The sequence below is a fragment of the Microcebus murinus genome, chromosome 11 (genome assembly GCF_040939455.1).
Source record: "Microcebus murinus isolate Inina chromosome 11, M.murinus_Inina_mat1.0, whole genome shotgun sequence".
In the NCBI taxonomy this organism is placed as follows: Eukaryota; Metazoa; Chordata; class Mammalia; order Primates; family Cheirogaleidae; genus Microcebus; species Microcebus murinus.
In genome coordinates, this window is record NC_134114.1 from 96,685,395 (window position 1) to 96,706,242 (window position 20,848).

The window sequence follows — 20,848 nt, forward strand, 5'->3', positions numbered from 1 at the left end:
ACTTCACATAGTGTTCACCAGTTCCACCTATGTTGTTGCAAACAGCAGGGTTTCATTCTTTTGTGTGTGGCTATATAGTATTCCATTGTGTATCTGCACCACCATTTCTTTATCCATTCATCCACTGATGGACACTTAGGTTGATTCTAATTCTTGGCTATTGTGGGTTTTTTTTGAGACAGAGTCTCACTTTGTTGCCCAGGCTAGAGTGAGTGCCGTGGCGTCAGCCTAGCTCACAGCAACCTCAAACTCCTGGGCTCAGGCGATCCTCCTGTCTCAGCCTCCCAAGTACCCGGGATTACAGGCATGTGCCACCATGCCCAGCTAATTTTTCGTATATATGTTTTTAGTTGTCCAGTTAATTTCTTTCTATTTTTAGTAGAGACGGGGTCTTGCTCAGGCTGGTTTTGAACTCCTGACCTCGAGCAATCCGCCCGCCTTGGCCCCCCAGAGTGCTAGGATTACAGGCGTGAGCCACCGCGCCCAGCCGGCTATTGTGAATAGTGCTGTAATGAACATGGGAGTGCAGATATCTTTTTGATATACCGAATTCCCCTCCTTTGGATATATAGTCAACGGTGGGATTGCTGGGTCATATGATAGTTCTATTTTCAGTTTTTTGAGGAACCTCCATACTGTTCTCCATGGCGATTATACTAATTTACATTCCCTCCAACAGTGTATGAGGGGTCGCCTTTCTCCACTTTCTCTCCAGCATTTGTTATCACCTGTCTTTTTGATAAAAGCCATTTTAACTGGGGTGAAACGATATCTCATTAATGTTTTGATTTGCATTTCTCTAGTGACTAATAATGTTGAACATTTTTTTCATAGATCTGTTGTAGAGACCACTCACTCTTGACTAATATAGTATGCAAAAGATTTTAACTCTGACTATGATGGGGGACAGGATGAGGTGAAGAGGTAGGAAGAGAAACAGAAGAAGCTTCTAAGAGGAACTGGCAGTTGAGTTGTATGTGCCCATGTGTTGTATGTTGCTCCCTAGAACCTGTTTCCGGTTCTCCAAGTAAGAGTATTGATGAGATTATCACCAAAATCCCTTCGATTCTTTTTTTATTTTTTATTTTTATTTTTTTGAGACAGAGTCTCACTTTATTGCCCAGGCTACAGTGAGTGCCGTGGCGTCAGCCTAGCGCACAGCAACCTCAAACTCCTGGGCTCAAGTGATCCTCCTGCCTCAGCCTCCCAAGTAGCTGGGACTACAGGCATGCACCACCATGCCCGGCTAATTTTTTCTGTATACATTAGTTGGTCAATTAATTTCTTTCTATTTATAGTAGAGACGGGGTCTCACTCTTGCTCAGGCTGGTTTTGAACTCCTGACCTCGAGCAATCTGCCCACCTCAGCCTCCCAGAATGCTAGGATTACAGGCGTGAGCTACGGGGCCGGCCACCTTTTGAATGTTTTCTAATCTAATCACTTCTGAATTTATCTCTTGTGGCATCGCCAGAGATAGGACATTGTGGAAAAAGAGTAAGCTTTAGAAAACAACACAACTAAATTATTAGTTCTGTCATCTTAGGTGAGTTGTTTACCTTTTCTGAATCTAAGTTTCTTCACTGATACAATGAGACAATCCTCATAGGGTTGTTGTGAAGGTTAAATAATTTGCGCTAGGCACAGTGGCTGGCACACAGGAAGCATTCAGTTAGCTGGGTATGGTAGCTCACACCTGTAATCCCAGTGACTTGGGAGGCTAAGGCAAGAGGACTGCTTGAGGGTAGGAGTTCAATACCAGCCTGGGCAACATAGTGAGACCTCATCTTTACAGGAATAAAAAAAAAAAAAAAAAAAAGGAAGCACTGAATTTACTCTCCTCTTTTGTTTTCCTTTCTCTTTAATTGCATATAATCTCAGTTCTTGAATTTAAGCTTACCTAAATCTAGTGAACCAGATCACTCTATGGTTGGCTACACATTATTAGAATACCCTTTGGAGATAGATAGAAAGAAAAAGATATGATCTTTGAAAGCATCAAACATTTTTTTTAATCTGGAAAGTTTTTGCCAGGCAGCTATTTTATATTAAAATACTCTTTTCTTCTCTTGATTCTTTTGATTATACAATTCAACGGACTTATTAAATAGCCACATGATAAACTAGGAAGCAAGTGGTGAAGATACCTACTATTCATAAACCATGACTGATATGGCCTAGGAATTTTTCAATAGATAAGTCATAGGTTATAGAAAACCAAAGAAATGCATAGTCAAGAATTTAAAACTTTATAATGTTATACACTAAAATAAATATGTGAATTAGAGTGGGCAGAAAAAGTCATATCCAAAAACTTTTGTCATAATTCGAAGTTTTATTGTCAAAATTAAGTAAAAGTAGAGATAATGAGTCATTTGTCAGAGAAAAGAGTAAATAAAGAGACAAGATCATATTGGTATCCAAGAGAAAGAAAAGAAATTTATGTTGGTGTTTTCTTTTTTCTGTTACTTTACTAACTCAGAACACATATTTTTACCAACTCTGACTAAAGAGATCTGAGGCTTTTCTTTTCTTGTCACTTTTTAAAATTGAGGTTAACTTATATATATTAATATACACAAATTATAAATGTACACTCCATGAGTTTTTACATATGCACACACCCATGTAACTAACCACCACCCAGACCAATACTTAGAACATTTCTGGCACCCCGAAAGTCCTTTGCCCCTTTTCAGTCCACACCCCCAAGATAATCACTATCCACACTTTTAGATACAGCAGGTAACAAAAACAGAAAATGATAAATGAAAAAGTAAAGGAACCTAAATCTAATTTTCTTGTGTTTTGCGTTGTGTGCTAGAGTCTTCTTCATTGCAGCGCTTACTCATTGGAAGTTTGTAACTATTAGATACTCAAGGCGCTAAGGAATTAGCTCACTGGGTGATAAACTAAAAAGCACAGCTGGGGGCTTAAGAGAGGCAGCGTTTAAGTCCTTACTGTAGAAGACTCAGATTACTGATGATTTTTTTTCTTCTAGAGCAAAATAGGTAAAGAAAGCATCTAGAGAATTAAGTCAGGTTGTTTGCAACCTCCATGTCAATGTAAGTGTGAGTCAATGAGGTCTGAACAAAAATTCTGCCTTGTGGTTAATAAAGCCAAGATAAGTAATAGCAATAGATTGGTCAGACACAAACTCTTGATGGGGTCATGAAGCTGTCAGCTCTGTGCATAAAGAGATGCCTCTAATTTGACATCAGTGGAGTGTGAGCTTGAGTTGTTTGTCTAGTAATTGTGATAATTTGACATTCTTGCATACATTTGTTTTTATCTCACTCTTCTGCTAAGTTTCAAGTCAGACACTGGGAGTATAATGAGTGACAGAGAGTGGGTGGCCTACCGAGCAGCAAGGCAATCAGATCCAAGACTTCGGCTCGTTAGATAGACGGAACTATATAATTTGGTCAATACTATAGATTGCCTATCCATAAATTTTACAAACAGGTACATCTTTTGAGAATGAAAGGGATCCCTGCTACAACTGTGCCAGAACAGCAGGACTAAAAATCAGGTCTGTCCAAGCACAGCAGGACATACATAGTCACCCTAACTGTCACAAGCCTCCGCTCCACGAGAGTTCATACTGATTAACTCTTAAGTCTAATGCTCTTTTACTAATTAAGCTAAAGCTTTTGTGGTGACAAAAGGCATCTGAGAGAGGAAAACAAACAAGGAGACATGAGAGATTATGGCTGAGATCTAGCAACTTAAACATATCCACGCCTCTGATCCAAGGGCGCAGCCTTGACACTTGACAGGAAGAAATCAGCCTAAGTGGGTTGAGGATTCAGAGGGGTCATGGGTCACAATTCCCACCAGCCAATGACATACTTCTTCACACACTGTGGGCTGCCATTAAATACTGAGGGCTGATGAACTAAGGGAGGGCAATATCCTCGATTTGTTAAAATAATACTCTGGTCAATAACAATGCAGTAATGATGAGGACCAATCGTTTATGTGAGTTGAGGGCTCACTATGTATCCAGTATGCTGTGCTAATTCCTTTATACACATTCTCTTTATATTCCCAATGATTCTGTAAAATAGATGCTACTGCTAGTCACATTTTCTGCCCCCAGATGAGGAAATTGAGGCTTCCAGAAGGTAAGTCACTTGTCCAAGGTAGTAAAATGCATAATAGGGTTCTCAGCTCAGTCTGACTCTTAACCATTCCCTAGTTCTTCCCCCCAGTCAGGCTCTCTCATTGCCAGGACAAGTCACTCAACCAACTAAACAAGAAGGGCTGTCTCCTGTCACAAAGCATGTCACAAACCAACCCAAGAGCATACAAGTAAATACTGTAGGGCCACCTGGGGAGGACAGCTGAGCAGCCAGGAACCAAGACTATTCCCTCCAGCTCTTGCCACCTGCTTCTTTATAGTGTCTACTACATATTTATACCTTTATTTTTTCAAAGTCTGGGGGCTTTGTATTCTAGAACAGCAAATATTTCCAATGTCTGAATCACCCTCTGATATGTATCTTATTAGAGAGCTTAATGTATTTGTTGATATATAATAAAGATGAATTTTGAATTCGATTTCGACTACTAAAAAAATAAAAACCAAATTTTGATTTTTAGTCTGTGATCTTAACATTCAGGGAAATGTTCTGTTTCCATCTGGTATGGTTTTAAAAGTAGAAACGGATGCAAGCATAAAGCCCTATAGGAAGGGAGTAAAGCATTTATCCTGTCAGGTGAATAGATTTCCATAAGTATTCTCGCTTCATGACAATTATTGAAATATATGGCAATTGGTTTATACATTTCTATGTAAAAAGTTTTCTCCCCTCATTCCTATAGTTTGTCTATGTAAAGGCAGAAAGAAGGGATATTGCTCTACTGTGTGGTCTAAGGTCCTTTCCCTAGGGCCAGCAGTTCTCTTACTTCAGTGCTGTGTTCCATTAATAGAATAACATTCCAGCACAAAGCACAAAGCCGGGACTACAGCCCAGTTCTTTGGACTTTCGGCCGAGGGCCTTTTCTAAAAGTTGTATGGATATGGTGGGGGGGATGGGACAGAGAGGGTGGCTTATGTGTGACCCCAAACAGAAGAATACAAAGCATCAAATGGCCATCCCTTTCCCCTTTTTACCATTTGATACCATAGTGTCACCTGGCACTAACTTCCAATTATGATATAAGAACATGTACCTGTAATCCTAGTATTCTGGGAGGCTGAGGAGGGAGGATCACTCAAGGTCAGGAGTTCGAGACCAGCCTGAGCAAGAGTGAGACCTCGTCTCTACTAAAAATAGAAAAAAAAAAAAAAGCTGGACAACTAACAATATATAGAAAAAATTAGCCAGGTATGGTGGCTCATGGCTGTAGTCCCAGCTACTCGGGAGGCTGAGGCAGAAGGATTGTTTGAGCCCAGGAGTTTGAGGTTGCTGTGAGCTAGGCTGACACCATGGCACTCTAGCCTGGGCAACCAAATGATACTCTCTCTCAAAAAAAAAAGAAAGAAAGGAAAGAAAGAAAGAAAGGAAAGAAAGAAAGGAAAGAAAGAAAGAAAGAAAGAAAGAAAGAAAGAGAGAGAGAGAGAGAGAGAGAGAGAGAGAGAGAGAGAGAGAAAGAAAGAAAGAAAGAAAGAAAGAAAGAAAGAAAGAAAGAAAAGAAAGAAAGAAAGAAAGAAAGAAAGAAAGAAAGAAAGAAAGAAAGAAAGAAAGAAAGAAAGCAAGCAAGCATGATAGCTTTTGACTAGGGTTCTATGTATGTATGTTTTGTAAATATCAGTCTATTAATAAGTTTCTCCTACTGGGCTGCAAACTCACTTATAGCAAGTATGGTGATTATTTATTTTTATATCTCCATCACCCAGGATACAGCCTGGCACATAAGTCATCCAAAAAATGTTTGTTGGAAGGAAGGAAGACAGGAAGAAAAGGCAGGAGGAAGAGAGGAAGGGAGGGAGGAAGGGCAGAAGGGTGGACTGCACAATTTGCCTCAAATGAATAAGATTAAACCAAAAATTGAAAGTGTATTTGTAGCAATTTGGGAGAAATAGAAAAACTTCCTTATTTTCCTGAGGAATCTTCTGCATTCCCTTCTCTCTTGTTCCCTTTTTCCTTTCTTGTTTCACTTATTTGTTTGAAATGATTTTTAAAAATGAATACTGCCACATAGAGAAAAGATTAGAAGAGAAGCTAACAAAACACTAATAGAAATTGTCAAAAAAGAAAATGAAAAAATATTTTTAAAAGAATGAAAAGTCAGAATAAGCAATAAAAAGTATGCAACATAAGTGATAAAATACATGTACTCTGCAGAAACTACTTTAACCACAGTTAAATATAAACTGCTTCAAAACGATGTGTCGCTTGCAATGCATGAACTGCATCGCCAAAACATTCCACAAGGAGAAAAACAGAACGTGCCAAATCATGGTGGCAGGAAAGAGAAAGGCCAGTCCTAATATTGATGGTGTTATCGTTAGTTCCCAAAACAAGGAAAGGAAGTAGCTGTATGAATGTTTCTCTAAGAAAATATGAGAGAGTCCATAACTCCAAATTGTTGCCTGTGGATTATAAACAGTGATTCTTGGACTTGCCCCAGAGCTGGACTGCGGGGGAGTCATGGGGCCTCTCGGATGAGCTGGGGCACTTGCACGCCACTGGCAGATACGTGAGAAGCAGCACGAGCCAAAGGTTTTCTTTTTTAAGTCGGGGAGGGGGCAAGGATTTTGTTATATTTCTTTTTCATTCCCTCTTTTTTTCTTGTAAAGTGAAAAAAAAAAAAGGCCAGTGTTATTCAACATTAGAACATTTCAGGTCAGTTAGAGTTTCACGGGAGTGGGGGTTAGAAACAACCAACAGTTCCGTCACTCAACAAATATTTATTGAGTATCTAACAAGGACCAAGCTCTGTGGATACAGTGGTGAACATGAAAAATAAGGTCCTTGTTTTTGAAAAGGTTCCATTCTTGGCCAGGCGCAGTGGCTCACGCCTGCAATCCTAGCACTCTGGGAGGCCGAGGCAGGCGGATTGCTCAAGGTCAGGAGTTCAAAACCAGCCTGAGCAAGAGCGAGACCTCGTCTCTATTATAAATAAAAAAGAAATTAATTGGCAAACTAATATATATAGAAAAATTAGCCGGGCATGGTGGTGCATGCCTGTAGTCCCAGCTACTCAGGAGGCTGAGGCAGGAGGATCGCTTGAGCCCAGGAGTGTGAGGTTGCTGTGAGCTAGGCTGACGCCACAGCACTCACTCTACCCTGGGCAACAAAGTGAGACTCTGTCTCAAAAAAAAAAAAAAAAAGGTTCCATTCTTGTGGGAGAGGACAGATAATAAACAAATGGACAGAAAAGATATAACCTCTGTGAGACATCAACCCTCTCCCACAGCCCCCTCCTGCCTCCCCATACTCCGGCCCGGAGAGCAGCGGCCTTCTTGCTGTCGATAAACCGTGCGGGGTTCAATCCTGCCCCAGTCTCTACCTTGGCCGTCCCCCTGGCTGCCACACTCTGCAAGCGACCTTCACATGGCTTCTTCCTCCTCGTCCAAGGCTCAGCCAGGGTGTCACCTCTCAGAGAAGCTTCCCTGATCATACCATGTAAATAGTCCTCCCTCATTCTAGCCTTTTCTATTTTATTTTCTTTATATCTTTTATCTATTTTTTAAAAATTATTTAAAAAAAAGAAAAAAAAATTCTGTGCCCCCTGCCTCCCTCCCACCCACCGCCCTTGGCAGAGGGAGAAGAGCGGTCCCATCTGCCGGAATGGCCCAGCCCCCGCCTGGCCCGCCACGAGAGGCCCGGGAGAGCATGATGTCACCACATCGATCAGGCCCCACATCTCCTACCTATTGAAACTGTGTCATTTATGCACTTTAAAAATGTTTTGTCCCTCCCACTAGAATAAGGGCCACAACAGCATAGGTTTTGCCTGTTTTGTTCATTTCCATATCTCATGCATTTGGAACAGTGCTGTTAGAGATGTCCATTTAAACACCTCCAGTGACAAAGCATCTCTAGTCAGAGGGCTAATCTATTATCTGCACTGTGGTATCTGGTCTCCCAAGATGCCCTCGGTGAACTACACCTCCTGGTATTTATATCTCCTGCAGTCCTCTCACCTAGAATCTGGGCTGGCCTGTGGCTCACCTTTGACCCCCAGAATGTAGCACAGGTGAATCCGCATGACCTCCAGTGCTACAGGAATGCCTTGCAGATTCTACTTGGTGTTACAGGACTGTAGTCTGGAGGAAGCCAGGCAACAAGTAAACAAACCAACTATACTGAGACCACCATGCTGTATGGAAGTCAAAGCTAGCCATGTGAAGCACCACACAGAGAGGCCAAAATGGCCCTCAGCTCTTCCAGCAACCCCAGCTGAAGCGCCAAACCTGGGACTAAAAATTTGATCATGCATATTCAGCTCAGCTGGGTCTTCAAGTGACTCCAACCCTGGGATCCACCTGACTACAAATGCATTAGAGACAATAAGTAACAAACATCCAGCTGACCTAGCACTCTGGGAGGCTGAGGCAGGCAGATTGCTCGAGGTCAGGAGTTCAAAACCAGCCTGAGCAAGAGCCAGACCCCGTCTCTACTATAAATAGAAAGAAATTAATTGGCCAACTAATATATATAGAAAAAATTAGCCGGGCATGGTGGCACAAGTCTGTAGTCCCAGCTACTCGGGAGGCTGAGGCAGGAGGACCGCTTGAGCCCAGGAGTTTGAGGTTGCTGTGAGCTAGGCTGATGCCACGGCACTCACTCTAGCCTGGGCAACAAAGCAAGACTCTGTCTCAAAAAAAAAAAAAATCCAGTTGAGCTCTGTCAACTCTCAGAATCCTGAAAGGTAATAATAAATTACTTTAAGCCACCAAGTTTTGATGTAGTTAGTTAGGGCAGCAATAGGTAACTGAAAAACACAGCTACCAAAGATACCTCTAGATTCAAACATTTCTTTCTCCACAAACATTATACTCACACCTGAAGGTCCTTGGGCTTTCTCCCCAGCACACTCTCCTACAAGGCATGTGTAAAAAATATGCATTTTGCACTATTCACCTACAACCCTACAAGCACCCCACTGGAAGTCAGGAAAACTGGATCTTCATCCTCATGGGGCCACTGTAATTTTGGCCAAGTCACGAAACTCCCTGTAGCTCAGGCTCTTTATTGAAAAATGATAGTGGGGATTTGATTTTTACATTTTGTTTAGAATGTGGCAGGCCAAATGGAAATTAAGACAGAACACAAATAGGTGACACAGATCCAGTGGAAAATATCATGCATACTTAAGTTATTACAGAGTTTCCAATTTTCATCTTGATAAGGTTAACATCTTCTAAAGCATGTCATCAGATAATAGGCACAGGCACGTGACAAAATTACAGGCATATGAAGATACATTACCTGTATTTATGTTGCCTAACAAACACCCTGCCACAGGAAACTATTAGGTAACTATTTGACCATATATTGCAACAAAATTTCCATTCAGATCTCCAAACTCATTATTTGAACTTTTCCCCCAAACCTAGGACAGACACACATTGTATCTGATCGATGTTAAAAAGAAACCAACATCTGACCAATATTCTAAGCTATTTGAATAGAAGCTCCCAATTCCTTGAACATGAAATGTCAGGCATTTTTTCCCAAAGCTATTTCAATAACTGGAAAAAGTATCAGCTAGAAGTCTTTTTTTGATATTAGAAGCAAAAATGTAGATTCTCAGAGGCTTGGAGGAAGAAAAGTAGTGTCTCTTATTGTTGCAATATCAAAGGGCCTCCTAAAATATATGTTAGGCATAATCGTACATGTCGTTTTTGTCACACAGCAATGATACTTCGCCTACTGTTTGTCTTCTGCTGCCTTTTAAATACTGTATTCCATTTTATTGTATAATAGCCCCAAGAACAAACAAATCAGGCAGCTGTTTGATGGATGTCTTTTAAACGTAAGCAAACATCAGTAGGTAAAGTAATAGAGTGTGCTTGTTCCTTTCTAACTCCTCTCACTCTAGGGAAAGACCAGCTGCTGTTTCCCCACCTTCCCCTCAACTGCTCCTGCTCTTCCTCACGTAGAACCACACCACTGGACTGCCTCATCCCCTGCGCTAAAGAATTTCAAACCAGTTCAGGGTACCTGCGTGCTATTTAATTGAGCTGTAAGCCCATGCCAAGGCCACTCTGAACACCTGCACTCACTAATGCACCAAAAGAGGCGTGGCCACACCTTCTCAAAAGGTTAAAAGCAGAACATCATATGTATGACCCAGCAAGTCTTCTCCTGGCACATATCCAAAAGAACTGAAGCAACGACTCAAACAGGCATCTGTACACCATCTTCACAGTAGCATCATTCACAATAGACAAATGGTAAAAACAACCCAAATGTCCAGCAACAGATGAATGGATAAACAAAATGTAGTATATCCATACAATGTAATACTATTCAGCCAAAAAAGGAATGAAATTTTGATTATATGCTACCACATTGGATGGACCTTGAAAACATTATGCTGAATGAAATAAGTCAGACACAAAAGGACAAATATTGTATGGTTCCATTTATAGAAAGTACCTAGAATAGTCAAATTCACAGAGACAGAAAGTAGAACAGACGTTACCAGGGGCTGGGAGGGGACTCGGAAGAGGGCCTTATTGTTTAATGAGTTTAATGGGAGTCACTGTTTAATGGAAGCTTATGTTGGGAATGATAAAGTTTGGGGTATAGATAGTGGTGACGGTTACACAGCACTGTAAATGTATTTAATGCCACTGAATTATACACTTGCCAATGCTTAAAATGATAACTATTATGTTATGTATATTTTACCACAATAAAAAATTACTTAAGGGGAACAGAGTCAGTCTGACTCTGTAGTGGTGGCTTAGAGGGGACCAAGGCTTTGAGGAGAGCTTCACTACCCAGAATTTGGGATGCTGACAACCTCATCTATATCCCATGCCCACTCCTATCCTGAGTAGCGTAAGGATCTACAAAAGACACCTGGAAGTGAAGATGTTAGGGGCGTCCCCAGGAAGAGACAGCTGTTGGCATCAAAGAGACACCCTCTCTCTCCAGCTCACCCTCCGAGCTTCCAGGTCACCGGGCCTTTCCCACCCCAGGCGGCACGGTTCCCAAAGGAAGGGCGTCAGTGCTCAGAAAGGAGAAAAAAGAGAGAGACCTGAGCAGGCCAACTCTCTGGAATTTAAGTAAAGTTTTTTCTTTTACTTACTTTCCAAGTGTCATGAGAATCAATTTTGGAGCAAGCAGGCTACAAAAAGACGCTTTAGCTCTCTCAGCCTAATGATGTATCTGTAAAAGCAGAGGGAATAAGAAGACAATGGAAAGTACTTGTACCTCCAAAATGAGGTTATTTGGCGGGTCAGTGTTTCGGACACACCCCCCCACATGACACATATACACATACATACATACACACATACCATGGTTGTATGTTCTTTCCAATATTCTTAAATCTAAAATTAATTTTAAAAGAAAAAGGCTGGACTTTCAGCACCAGAGTTAGTAATTTTTTCCCAGGCATGTCATGCTGAACTATTGCAACTTGTAAATTGTTTTAAAGTAAAGATAGGCTTTGAACAATAGGTTTTATACTAGTTATTCTTACTTTTAATTACTCTGTAGCAAATTAATAAACCCCCAACACAAATGTCATTTGCTATGTTTAGAACAATGCCTCTCAAATATGTGTGGAATGAGTGAATAGATGCTTCAAATGCAAAACTTTAGACGGAACCAGCAAGTCAAAATCTCACCAAAAGGCGGAAGAGGCATTCGTGGCATTCGGGTGCACAGTAAATAAGGTGCTAATGAGATTTTGATGATTGCTTCTCTTCCTCCCCCTCCCCGCCCCCACAGAACTAGGACGCGTTACCCAGGCAACCACTAAAGGCAACTGCTTATTATCTTTGCTATTCACACATGAAAAATTGAGCAGACTTATTGTTTGGGCGGGAAGAGTCCTCAGTGAGGCAATATCCTGTTTGAATAATTTAGGACGGGGCCCAGGCCAGGCCCCGCGGCGCGTGCGGGAGCGCCCCGCTCGCTCGGGCGTACCCATTTCCCGCATCCAGGCCGGCCGCCCTGCTCACACATTCCCGTTACAGCCGGGTACGAAAAACCAAAAACAGAAAAAGCCCAATCTGCCAGCAGGCTAAATATATCGTGCCTTACTAAGCAGACGCTCCACTGCCGGCCAACCGGCCTCCTCTCCCAGAAAGACTCGCTCCACAGGTTCCCTTTTTCGCTTCCGCCGCTCCTGGGCTGGGGAAAGAGGCCGCCCCGCCCCGCCCCGCCCCGCGCCCCGCGCCCCGCAGGCCAGCCAGCCCGGCTCCCGCGGGTCCCGACCGGCGCCTGCCAGCTGGGGGCCTGGATGCGGGGCGGGGCGCGGGGCGGGACGTGGGGCGGGTGCGGGGCGGGACCGGGGGGGGCGGGACGGGGGACGGGGAGGATGACGGGGGGCGGGACGGGACGGAGGAGGACGGGGGGGCGGGCGCTGAACCGGGGCGCGGGGCGGGACGCGGGGGCGCGGGGCGGGACGCGGGGGCGCGGGGCGGGACGCGGGGGCGCGGGGCGGGACTGGGGGCCGGGCGCTGAGCCGGGACGTGGGGCGGGTTCGGGGCCGGGCGCTGAGCCGGGGCGCGGGGCGCGGGGGCGCAGGGCGGGACGCGGGGGCCGGGCGCTGAGCCGGGACGTGGGGCGGGGGGCGGGCGCTGAGCCGGGGCGCGGGGCGGGTGCTGAGCCGGGGCGCGGGGCGGGCCTGGGGCGGGGCGCTGAGCCGGGGCGCGGGGCGGGCCCGGGGCTGCCCGAGTGGCCTGGGCCCCGGCCGGGGAGCGGAGACGGCCGGGGAGCGGGGCGCGGAGGCGGGAAGGAGCCCTCCGCGCTGGCCCGATGACCGAGCTACAGCAGGATGTGGAGGACGCGAAGCCCGCGAAGGTGCCCGGGAAGAGGGAGAGCAGAGCCGGCCCGGCGCAGTGAGTACCGCCGGCCGCGCGCTGCCTTCCCCGCGGAGGCCTGGCCGGCCGCGCCCTCCAGCCCGCCCAGAAGCGGCGCCGACGCGGGTCCCAGCCCGGCCGCGGGCCGCGGGGGTCTCCGCAGCGAGACGCCGTCGGCTGTTGGCGTCGCGGTGCTGTGCGTTGGCTGTTGCCGCGGAGCTTGCGGGTGTCCGTCCCCCGTCCTTTCCCCGTCTCCCCTCTAGACAAGAAAGGTGTGCAAAGCAGGAAATGCGCTTATCTTTCCTCTCGGAGACCGCCTGCCTCGGGCTGCCTGACGCTAACTTGTTAAACTTTTTTTTTGGAGAGAGGGTGTGGAGGTGGATGGGGAGCACAATGAATTATTAATAGTAAAACAGAATATTTCAAATGTGGGTTATGACTATCCTGCTAAATTATTTGCATAATAAGAGGATTTGCACATCGTTTGACCTATAAACTCTTCTATTTTAACACACTGAAACGCAAATATTTTTTATCACAGGGATTACCTGGAAGGAAACCTATTAATCTTCTCCTGTACTAGATTGGATTTTTTTTGAGTCCGGAAATATGATTATTTGATGATTGTTATTCCCAAACATTCTTCTTTTAAAAAAGAAAAGAATCTTTCAGTATTTGCTTATTTGCTATGTCACCATAAAACAACCCTATAACATTAAATGATATTAAGACAAATATCTGAAGAAGCCCATTTTACGTAATGGTGTCAAGATATTGGGGTAACTAAAATGATGTATTGCTACCAATATGAAAAGACGCTACATTCTTTTAACAATGAAGATTCAGTCTCCATTACTCATTTCAGCATTTAGTCATTTTTTCTTTAAATCACAGCCTTGTTTTACCTAAAAAATTGTGCGTGTAAAAACCATGTTCCATCTGTGTGTCTTTTGCAGTCTGGGCTGAAGTTTTAGAATACCTTTATTAGCTGCTTTGGTTTGTTGTTTCAAAGACTTTGGTCATATCATCTTCCAGTGTCTTTGCTTTTCTTGGCTACATTTTCCTTTGTCCTCCCAGTATTGTCAACTTAAGCGGACGTTCTTTAGGACAGATAAATGACTGAGAACAAATTGCTATATAAAACCACCCTAAAATGTTTTTGTTTTCTCACCCAAAAATAAAATCCTGTCTTTATAATATTTCAAATCTAAGAAAAAGATGAACTATCAAATAGCACCTATTTTGTTTGCACTGAATCATTCCTTTATATATTTATCTCTCTGAAGAAGAGACCATGTGGATAGACTTTTCACTGTTTTATAGTCGTTGGCGGTGACAGGAATGTTGAGTGGCAGAAGCAAGACTAGGACCCAGGACTTTAAACTCCCAGCCCAAAGCTCGTCCAAAGATAGCGTTTCAGTTGCACAAAGAAGATTGATTCAAATAGCTACAAAATTTTGAAATCTTTACATTTCCCTGTTGTCTAGATATTCAGTTAAGGAGATGGTTTTGATTGAAACATCTACTGTAGTGTTTAAACAAATTCTGTTAATTCAAAACGCTTTATGTGCTGGAAAAATAGTTTTGTAGAAAATAAGCCCAACCACATTGAAGCTCAGTGTCCCGACACAGCCCTTAATTTTGGAGTGACCAGTTTCATGAATCCATTTCAGTTCAACAAATAATGGAATATCTACTTGTTCAGTAAGGGGGGTGCAATACAAGGATAGATGTGATTTCAGATCTGTCCTTCAGGAACACCAAGAGCAGAGGAGGTGTGGGGGGACACAAATGTGTATTACTATACTTCAAGGGACATTGGTGGCCATTGCCACGTTAAACACACAGAAAAGGTCCTATAAAAAGTTTGGCCTATAACTGAATCTTCTCTACAATTATGATGTTTACCTATTTGGCAGTCTTTGGTAAATGTCTGTTGGTTTAGAGGTTTTTTGGTTTGTTTTTCCTGCAAAGTGGTATTTTCTAAGCCTGCTAAAGTCACTTCTGATTAAGTCTAAGATTTTTGACACTCACCTGAGCTCCTAGACTCTTGCTTTGGTATCAGAATAAGGGTGCTTTAAGAGGGAGGGAAGGAGGTATGATATCATAATGACATACTGATGTGATAATTCCATATTGAAATCATTTTAGGTTGCCAAATTTTATGCTTAGAAACCTGGTCTAACCTGTTTTGAACTTTATAACTTGGATTAATTATCACTGAGCTCAAAGTCTTGTTGAAGTCTAGGTGTCTGAGTGGACATACCTCCTAAGAGTATCAGCATGGCTTGCCCCTCCCGGTTCCCTGCATCTATAGCTGCATCCACGTAGCTCTCATCGCCAAGAACCCAGCCTCCTGGGTAATGGCAGCTGGCATTTACTGAGCATGCCTACTATGTGACAGTGAGTATGCTTAGCCCTTTACCTACATTTGCACATAGATTAAGGTAGGCACTATTGTTATCTTCACTTACAAATAAGAACACTAAAGCTCTGAGACATTAAGCAGCTAGGCAGAGTCACACAGCTAATAAAAGAGCAGCTCAAATTCAAGCCCAGGTCTCCCAACTCTAGATCCTGAACTTACAACCACTGCACTATACTTTATCCGGATTCCTCTGCTCCATTCTCTGTGATGGCCCTCCATGACCTACTTTAAAAAGCAGCTTCCTCTGCCAAGATTTTGAGGTCCTCACTGGTCTAGATACACATAGACCCTTGAAACCTCACTTTGTAATCTTAGCATACACATCTTTTATAGCCAAGCAAGCATACCGTGCTTAAAGAGGTGATACGTGGCACTCCCGCGTTCACTGCGGCACTATTCACGATAGCCAAGATATGGAATCAGCCTCACTGTCCATCACTGGATGCATGGGTAAAGAAAATGGGGCATATCTACACAATGGAATAGTATTCAGCCTTAAAAAGAAGATGCTGTCATTTGTGACATGGATGAACCTGAAGGACATTATGCTAAGTGAAATAAGCCAGTCATAGAAGGACAAATACCACATGATCTCACATGCAGAATCTAAAAAAGTCAAACTCATATAAGCAGAGAGTAGAATGGTGGTTGCCACCAGCCGAAGGGGTGCGGAGGGAGAGAATGAGAGTTATTGATCAAAGCATACAAAGTTTCTGGTAGACAGGAAGAGTAAGTGTTGAGATCTATTGCATAGCAGGGTGACTCTAGTCGATAATAATGTATATTTCAAAATAACTAAATTTCAAATGTCTCACTAAAGAAAGGTAAGCAAGGCGATGGATATGCCAATTAGCTTGATTTAATCATGCCACCTGGTACCACATGATTGTATGATTATGGTTTGTCAACTAAAAATAGCGTGAATTTTAAAAATAATTTTAATATATATTTCTTACAAAACACCAAAAAAAAAAGATGATCTGCAAAAGGAGTAAAGAGCCAGTGTGCCACATGTAGAACTGAATGAATCCCTCCCACCACCTCTATCTATGCCTCTCTCAAGCAGTCCCCTGTCTCCTCTTTCTTCATGTACCTCTAGAAATCAGCTCAAGGTTTCCTTCACTTAACACCTTCCTTTCTCACTGGCCACACTCATCTCTTCCTTATTAGGGCTCACCTCGTATGTATGTGGTTAGCCTTATAGAATTTAGCTGCTGCTATTATAACTATTCATTAACAATTAATGTTTATTGATGGTTTAGTTTGCATAAAATACTATTATGACTCATTAACATATATTAACTCACACACTAATCCAGCTTATGTTAGTTATCTTTTTTCCCTAAATAGATTACAGACTCCAATTACATTTTTCCTTATTGAATTTCTCAGAGGCCAACAAATAATCACTTTCAATAACTGTTGGTGAGGTGGGAAGGCTGAGACTCCCAGACACCCTAATTAAGATATGTACTATATTATGCTTATAGCTGATACTGATCTTGACTATGTAAGAGGAAATTCTTTTCAAATTTTTCTTTTTTTTCATACAGTATATAATTCATTTTTTGTTATAAAATATATGTAACATAACCATTTTAACTGTACACTTCAGTGGCATTAAGTACCTTCACAATATTGTGTAACCATCACCACTATTTCCAAAACTTTTTCATTAACCCAAGCAAAAACTCTGTATACATTGAACAACTCTCCATTCTCATTCTCCCCGGTCCCTTATAATCTCTAATCCAAGGGACCTCCAAGGGCCAGTCCACTGTCCCTCAGACCATTGGAGAGTGCGCACTGTGGGCCTGGGATGAGTCGGCTGCTAAGCAGGACAGCAGAGACAGCAAAAACACCCAGAGGGCCGGATAAATGTCCTCCACAGGCGGCATGTGGCCCACGGGCCGTAGTTTGAGGACGCCTGCTCTAATCTCTGTGATTTTGCCTCTTCTAGGTACCTCACATAGGTGGAATCAAATAATATTCAGCCTTTTGTACCTGGCTTCTTTCACTTAGTGTAATGTTTTCAAGGTTCATCCATGTTGTAACATGTTTCAGAATTTCATGCCTTTTTATAGCTGAATAATATTTCATTGTATATACACACTATATTTTTTGTTCACTGGTGCACAAGTATCTGAGTCCTTGTTTTCAGTTCTTTTGGATATATACCAAAGAGTGGAGTTGCTAGATCATATGATTATTCTATGTTTAACTTTTTGAGGAATGACCAAACTGTTTTCCATAGCAACTGCACCATTTCACATTCCTACCAGCAATGAATGAGGGTTCCAGTTGCTCCACATCTTCACCAGTGCTTGTTTTGTATACAATTATTATTATTTTTTATTACTTGATATTATGGCGGTACAAATATTGTTAGGGTTACATATCTTGCCCCTGCCCCCCTCCCCACCCCACTATGCCAGCTTCTAGCGTGTCCAGCCTCCAGGTGGTGCACACCGAACCCACCATGTAAGTGCATACCCTCCCCGCCTCCCCCCTTCCCCCGCCCACTTCCGGATTACAGACTTTTTTTCAGACATTTTGGTTACAATGTATACCTTTGCCTCTCCCTAAAAAGGGATAGAGGTAATCCCTTTCCCCCACAATACTCGCCACTTCCTTAAGATGTGGGTCTGCCCCCCAAAATCTCTGTTGAACACTATCATTTTGTGAGCACCATAGTTTCAGTCAGTCAGTACCAATTTGATGGCGAGTAGATGTGTAGCCCATTTTTCAGATCTTGTGTGGTCTCACTTTGTATTACAGGCTTAAGCGTAATCCAGGATAGTATAAACGGTGCTAGCTCACTGTCGTTTCTTAGGATTGAGTAATGTTACACTGTGAGCATATACCACATTTTAGTTATCCACTCATGAACTGACAGGCACTTGGGTAGTTTCCATGACCATGCAAAAGTGAATGTGCTGCCATAAACATTCAGGTGCAGATGTCTTTATAATAGAGAGACTTATGCTCTTTTGGGTAGATGCCCAAGAATGCTATTGCTGGGTCGAATGGTATTTCTATTTCTAGCTGTTTGAGGTATCTCCAAATTCTTTTCCACAGTGGTTGCACTAATTTGCAGTCCCACCAGCAGTGCATGAGTGTTCCTATTTCTCCACATCCTCGCCAGCATTTGTTGTTTTGGGATTTCTTGATGCAGGCCATTCTCACTTGGGTTAGGTGGTATCTCATTGTGGTTTTGATTTGCATTTCTCTAATGATTAGAGATGTTGAACATTTTTTTTATTTGTTTGCAGGCCATTATTCTGTCTTCTTTGGAGAAGTTTCTGTTCATTTCCATTGCGCATTTCTTGATGGGGTTGTTTGATTTTTTTTCTTGTTTATTCTTTTAAGTTCTAGGTAGATTCTTGTTATTAGACCTTTATCAGAAGTGTAGAGAGCGAATATTTTCTACTACTCTGTATGTTGTCTATCTGCTTTAATGATTGTTTCCTTGGCAATGCAGAAACTTTTTAATTTGATCAGATCCTATTTGTTTATTTTTCATGCGGTGGTGATTGCCTTGGGGGTCTTCCTCATGCATTCTTTGCCTAGACCAATGTCTGATAGGGTTTTCCCAACATCTTCTTCTAGGATTCTTAGAGTTTCATGCCTTAGGTTTAGGTCTGTTATCCATCTTGAGTATATTTTTGTGAGAGGTTGGGATACTGATTAGCTCTTCTGCATGTTGCTAACCAGTTTTCCCAGTACCATTTATTGAAGAGAAACTCTTTTCCCCATAGTATATTTTTGTCTGCTTTATCAAAGATTAGGTTACTGTATACAGATGGTTTCATCTCTGGAATCTCAGTTCTATTCCAGATATCGAGGCTTCTGTTCTTGTGCCAGTACCAGGCAGATTTAACTATTATTGCTTTATAGTACAGTTTGAAGTCAGGAAGACTGATGCCTGCCAGTTTGTTCTTTTTACTTAAGATTGCTTTGGCTATACGTGGTTTTCTCTTGTTCCATACAAAGCGAAGAATTATTTTTTCAAGATATGTTAAGAATGCTGGTGGTATTTTGATAGGGATTGCATTGATTCTGTAGATCACCTTAGGTAATATTGACATTTTAACAATATTGATTCTACCAATCCACGAACATGGTAGATTTTTCCATCTGTTTAAGTCATCTGCAATTTCTTTTTTTAGTGTTTCATAGTTCTCCTTGTATAAATCTTTCATATCTCTCGTTAAATATACTCCTAGGTATTTAATTTTCTTTGGGGCTATAGTAAAGGGTATTGCGTTTTTGATTTGAGTTTCTGCTTGATGGTTCTTGGCATATATGAATGCTTCTGATTTGTGTGTATTGATTTTATACCCTGAAACTTTACCAAATTCGTTTATCAAATCTAGGAGTCTCTGGGAGGAATCCGTGGGGTTTTCTAGATATGATATCATGTCATCGGCGAAGAGTGAGAGTTTGATCTCATCTGCTCCAACTTGGATGCCCTTAATACCCCTCTCTTGTCTGATTGCTATAGCAATCAGGACTTCGAGCACTATGTTGAATAGAAGGGGGAAAAGTGGGCATCCTTGTCTAGTTCTGGTTCAAAGAAGGAATGATTTCAATTTTTCCCCATTTAGGATGATATTAGCAGTTGGTTTGTTATAAATGGATTTGATGAATTTATGGTAAGGGCCATCTATGTCTATTTTGTTAAGAGTTTTTATCATAAACGTATGTTGGACTTTGTCAAATGCTTTTTCTGCATCTATTGATAGAATCGTGGTCTTTGTTCTTGTTTTATTTATAAAGTGAATTGCATTTATAGACTTGCATATGTTGAACCAGCCTTGCATCCCAGAAATAAATCCCACCTGGTCATGGTGAATTATTTTTTTGATGTATTTCTGAATTCTATTTACTAAAATTTTATTTAGGATTTTTGCGTCTATATTCATGAGGGGTATTGGTCTATAATATTCTTCTTTTTTGTTGCATCCTTTCCTGGCTTTGGTATCAAGGTGATATTGGCTTCGTAGAATGAGTTAGGCAGAATACCATCCTTCTCAATGGTGTGGAATAGTTTCTGTAGTATAGGTATGAGTTCATCTTTTTATGTTTGGTAGAACTCTGAAGTGTAGCCATCTGGCCCAGGACTTTTCCGTTTGGGGAGGTTTTTAATTACTGCTTCAATTTCTGAGCAGGTGGTTGGTCTGTTCAAGAACTCTGTTATGGCTGGCCCGTTGGCTCACGCCTGTAATCTTAGCACTCTGGGAGGCTGAGGTGGGTGGATTGCTCGAGGTCAAGAGTTCAAAACCAGCCTGAGCAAGAGTGAGACCCCGTCTCTACTATAAATAGAAAGAAATTAATTGGCCAACTAATATATATAGAAAAAATTAGCCAGGCATGGTGGCGCATGCCTGTAGTCCCAGCTACTCGGGAGGCTGAGGCAGCAGGATTGCTTGAGCCTAGGAGTTTGAGGTTGCTGTGAGCTAGGCTGACGCCAAGGCACTCA

General features: G+C 42.4%; 1 protein-coding gene and 1 long non-coding RNA gene across 5 annotated transcripts in view; one reads left to right on the forward strand and one right to left on the reverse strand.

Annotated features, from left to right (window-relative positions):
* The window catches only part of LOC142873760 (uncharacterized), a 54,620-nt gene extending 42,362 nt beyond the window's left edge, over nucleotides 1-12,258 (reverse strand). For both annotated transcript variants that reach the window (XR_012921731.1, XR_012921732.1), the window contains exons 1-2: nucleotides 12,178-12,258; nucleotides 11,216-11,295 (exon numbers count right to left, since the gene is read on the reverse strand). This is a non-coding gene — a long non-coding RNA (uncharacterized LOC142873760). The remainder of the gene's footprint in view (nucleotides 1-11,215; nucleotides 11,296-12,177) is intronic.
* Nucleotides 12,259-12,796: 538 nt separating this feature from the next.
* GRAMD2B (GRAM domain containing 2B) overlaps nucleotides 12,797-20,848 on the forward strand; it is a 73,066-nt gene continuing 65,014 nt past the window's right edge. For all 3 annotated transcript variants that reach the window (XM_076008327.1, XM_076008329.1, XM_012735515.3), the window contains exon 1: nucleotides 12,797-12,977. In XM_076008327.1, coding sequence (XP_075864442.1) covers nucleotides 12,914-12,977 — 64 coding nt within the window. In that variant the 5' untranslated portion in view covers nucleotides 12,797-12,913. The remainder of the gene's footprint in view (nucleotides 12,978-20,848) is intronic.